Source organism: Eptesicus fuscus, chromosome 8 (assembly GCF_027574615.1).
Source record: "Eptesicus fuscus isolate TK198812 chromosome 8, DD_ASM_mEF_20220401, whole genome shotgun sequence".
Taxonomy (NCBI): domain Eukaryota; kingdom Metazoa; phylum Chordata; class Mammalia; order Chiroptera; family Vespertilionidae; genus Eptesicus; species Eptesicus fuscus.
This window is the reverse complement of record NC_072480.1, coordinates 74,644,419-74,648,604: the sequence shown is the minus strand read 5'-3', so window position 1 is coordinate 74,648,604 and position 4,186 is coordinate 74,644,419. Positions and strand designations below refer to the sequence as shown.

General features: G+C 60.7%; 1 protein-coding gene across 1 annotated transcript; it reads right to left on the bottom strand.

Moving 5' to 3' along the window:
• Positions 1–358: 358 nt before the first annotated feature.
• SOX1 (SRY-box transcription factor 1) lies at positions 359–1,522 on the bottom strand. The gene has a single exon (XM_054720297.1). It carries the CDS (start codon positions 1,520–1,522, stop codon positions 359–361), a length of 1,164 nt encoding a protein of 387 aa, XP_054576272.1.
• Positions 1,523–4,186: the final 2,664 nt, after the last annotated feature.

Sequence of the window (4,186 nt, the reverse complement as noted above, 5' to 3'; positions counted from 1 at the left end):
GGATAGAAAAGTTGGAGTCGCCTCTTGCTTGGTTTGGTCTTTGTGTCCCCTCCAGCAAAGAAACGCTTTCAGCCTCTGTGGGTGATAAATACTGTACAAAAAGTCTCAAGAAAACACCAAGTTCAGTCTAAAACGCACGACTGTGTCCGCGCCTAGCCGTTCCCAGAAGCTCCCCGAAAGGCGAGTGGGGGACAGGGGGTTGTGTCACCTAGTGTTCGTCGCCAGTGTTTTCCTTTCTACAAGAAGGTGGAAACGTCTGCACAAAAGCAAGGCCGCGCAGGGCTAGACCGGGGACCTCGGTCTGGCCAAACGCTCCTTTGCGCGCGTCGCCGGCGCGGGCCGCGGTTCCCCGGTGTCCCTAGATGTGCGTCAGGGGCACCGTGCCGTTGACGCCCGCGCCCGCGCCCTGGTAGTGCTGCGGCAGCGAGTGCAGCCGGCTCTGCGCCGCGGCGGCGGCCGCCGCCGCCGGGTCGCCGCCCTCCCCGGCCGGCAAGTACATGCTGATCATCTCACGCAGGTCCCCGGGGCATGGCGCTCGCGAGTGCGCCGGGGCCGGCGGGCTGCCGCTGGGCTCCGACTTGACTAGAGAGCCGAGAGCGCCCAGGGCACCCGACGAGGCGGCCGCCGCCGCCGCCGCCGCCGCCACGGCCGAGTTCTGGTGCGCGCCACCCGCAGCGGCGGCGGCCGCGGCCGCGGCGCCGTAGGGGAGGCCGCCGTAGCCCGAGGGCGAGGCGCTCATGTAGCCCTGCGAGTTGGAGATGGGGCTGTACTGAAGCGCTCCCATGTCGTAGCGGTGCATAGGCTGAGGGTTGTGCGGGTGCGCGTGCGGATGGTGCGGGTGCGGATGCGCCGGGTGCGCGTGCGGGTGCGCGCCGCCGGCGCCCGGGTGCTGCCCGTAAGCCAGCTGCGCCTCCTGCATCATGGCCGCGGCCGCGGCCGCCGCCGCCACGGAGCCGGGGTAGGCGCCGTTGGCCCAGCCGTTGACGTGCGCATAGCCGCCTCCCGCCGCGCCGCCGGGGCTCTCGAGTCGCTGGCCTACGGCCGCCGCGCCCACACCCACGCCCATGGCCACGGCGGCGCCTCCGCCGCCTGCTCCGGCCGCCAGCAGCCCGCCGGCCAGCGAGTACTTGTCCTTCTTGAGCAGCGTCTTGGTCTTGCGGCGCGGCCGGTACTTGTAATCCGGGTGCTCCTTCATGTGCAGCGCGCGCAGCCGCTTGGCCTCGTCGATGAACGGCCTCTTTTCGGCCTCGGACATAACCTTCCACTCGGCGCCCAGGCGCTTGCTGATTTCCGAGTTGTGCATCTTGGGGTTCTCCTGGGCCATCTTGCGCCGCTGCCCTCGGGACCACACCATGAAGGCGTTCATGGGCCGCTTGACCCGGTCCTGGTTGGCCTTGGCGCCCCCGCCGCCTCCGCCGCCACCTCCCCCACCGCCGCCCACTCCGGCCGGGCCTGACAAGTTCGTGGGGGCCTGGGCGCCGCCAGGCGAGTGCAGGTCGGTCTCCATCATCATGCTGTACATTGGGGCGGCTCACGGGTTCACCGGCACCACGCAGAGAGGGCCTGGAGCATAGACGGCCGGGGGGCGCTGGGAGATGGAGAGGGTCTCAAACAGAGCGATACTTGGGGGTGGGTGTGTGGGGAGAGGTCTTAGCGGAGAGAAGAAGGGGGGAGGTGGAGGCAAAAACAACAAAAAAGAGGCAAAAAACACACGCACTCAGCGCCGGTCCGGCTCACAGGTGGAAAGTTTCTCCTCGTGCACAAACCACTTGCCAAAGAGGGTGATGACCGGGGTCGCTGTCCTAGCCGCCGCCGCAGCAGCAGGGTCGCTCTCGGCAGAGCGGCGCAAACAGGTGCAATCGTGGCCAAGTTGCAGCTCCACTTTTGGGGACGAGAATGATGCGCGGGCCCCGATCCGGGACTCTCCGTCTCCTCCTCGTCGGCCGCTGTCGCCCGGCGCTGTCTCCTTCGTGCTGCACTCGGTCCTCAGCGGCCTCCAACTCCGGGGATGCAACTTCTAGCAGGGCGGCGCGCCGCGTACGCTGGGCATGTGCGGGTCCCAGGTGCCTAGGGGGGAGCGAGGCGCCGAGGGGGGAGTGGAGGGGGGGCTGGGGGGATTACAGTGCAGCTGGGGAGGGGGGCCGGGGGCAGACAAGGGAGCGCAGGCGCGCAGAGAAGTCCAGGAAGCCGGGGCCGCCGAGCCCGGGCTGCCCGCTGCCTGCCCGGGGCCCTGCGCTGGGAGTGGAGGCGCACACGGGGCCGGCGGCGCGCGGGGCCCAGCAGCCATACGCCCGGCCCGGGCTGCCATTAAATGAGCGCGCCGCGGCCAATGGGAGCTGGCGGCGGCGGTGATTTGCATGGCGCGCTGGCGAGTGACGTGGGGAGGGAGTAGATACACTGGGCGCGGGCGGCGGAGCGGGGAGGAGGGGAGAAAGGAAGGGGGAGCAGGGGCAGGAAGGGGGGCGGGGGGAGGCCCGGGAGGGGGTCACCGCCGAGCTGCTTCCTGAGAGCGCGCGGCGGTGGCGAACTCCGAGCTCACCCTCGCCTCTCCCAGCCCGCGCGCTCCGCGTGATTAACGACTGGATTTAAAAGTAGACGAAGATCATTCAGGGTGGGGGGAGGAGGTAAGGAATACAGGATACAGCCCCCAGCCGCGTTTAACTGAGCGCATCCTTGACCCAGCTCCTCCTCTGCCCACCGCCGGCCAACTCTGCACCAGCTGGGAAGGGGGAAAGTTGGGGACTGTGGCAGGAACCTCGCTCTCATCTCCGCCCCTGGGGTGGAAAGGAGGGGCGCGACCTCAGGAGCTGGAAATCCTGTCCGAGGAACGCCATTCTAAAGCCCCCCTCGAGATCTCCTGAGAGGCTTGGGCAACTCAGTCCCCTTCGCCCTCCCAGGGATTTGTGCTCCACTGCAGGGTGTTCTGAAGTTCTCCAGTGCCCCGTCTCGTAAGCAAGGCCTTCACAGTCCAGGCCCCAATAATTCCCGTAACGGGGGAGCATTTGTGCCGGGCTTGGCTCCATAGCTTCTTTTAGCATTAGCCCTGAACTTTTTTTTTTTTTTTTTTAAGGATGTCTTTTAATAAGTCTGGCTGTTACAGTCACACACTCTTCTCAGCTTGGCGCTTCTTCCTCCTAAAATGGAATTTCTAGTAAGGTCGAAAACAAGAACTATCTGGAATCTAGTTACTTAACAACAGTTGAAAAAGTTTAAAATCTCACAAGAATGAGGTAGCCCACGCTCTTCGGGAGAGCATCTTCCGCAAGCTGTTTGCTTAAGAACTTCCCAAACTGCGTGAACAGAGCGAGGCCTCCAGAAAGCGAATCGGAAAAGTGGGGTTTGGGGACCAAGAGACAGATCATGTTTTCTTGCATTATGCAAATGAAAGGCTTGGTTCCTGGGGTGGCTGACACATCCACAGTATCTTCCATTAACACCATTGCACGCAGGGTACCTTTTCCATCCGGATGATGGATGATAGGAAAGTGGCCCAAAGACTTCTGACAGAAAATCCGTTGAGAGACCACGCACCCCTCCTGCGCCCTGAGGGAGTAACTGGGGCGTCTCCAAGAGCACCAGAGTGGGAGGTGCTTGGGAGATTGCTGGTGGGTGAAGTGGAGCCTAATCAAAGCTGGAGACTGACCTTCTTGTAATAGAAGTAAACACACATACGATAATGATCATTAGGGTAGTAATAAGGATGTTTAAGTATGTTGGGCAGTGAATACGTGACACCTCCACTCCCCTCGCCCCCCCCCCCCCCCCGCAACTCTCTGTCCCCAATTAAAGAAAAAATCTGAGGTTGTGAATTTCCTGACCCTATTGCTTGTCCACAGTACAGGGATAATGCCTTCTTTCCTGTCAATTACTATGATTATTACTGTAGCTTTTTATTATTATTGCAAGGTTGCTATAGTATGCAATGCAACAGTAAATTGGTCTCTGCAGATTAAACTGATTTCATTTCAGGCTATTCAGCATTTAATAGTGAACTCATTGAAAAATATATAATTATATTAGAAAGGAAACGTCATTTCATATTTATCTTTCACTAAATATCTAGGTTATAAACTTGGTTTTCAACCAGCTTCTTATTTCCCCAATCGAGTTTGTTAAATCTTTTTATTTGTTTCATGTACTACCTCCAAATATCAGTTACATTGTGAATGAACAAGAAAAAGAACAA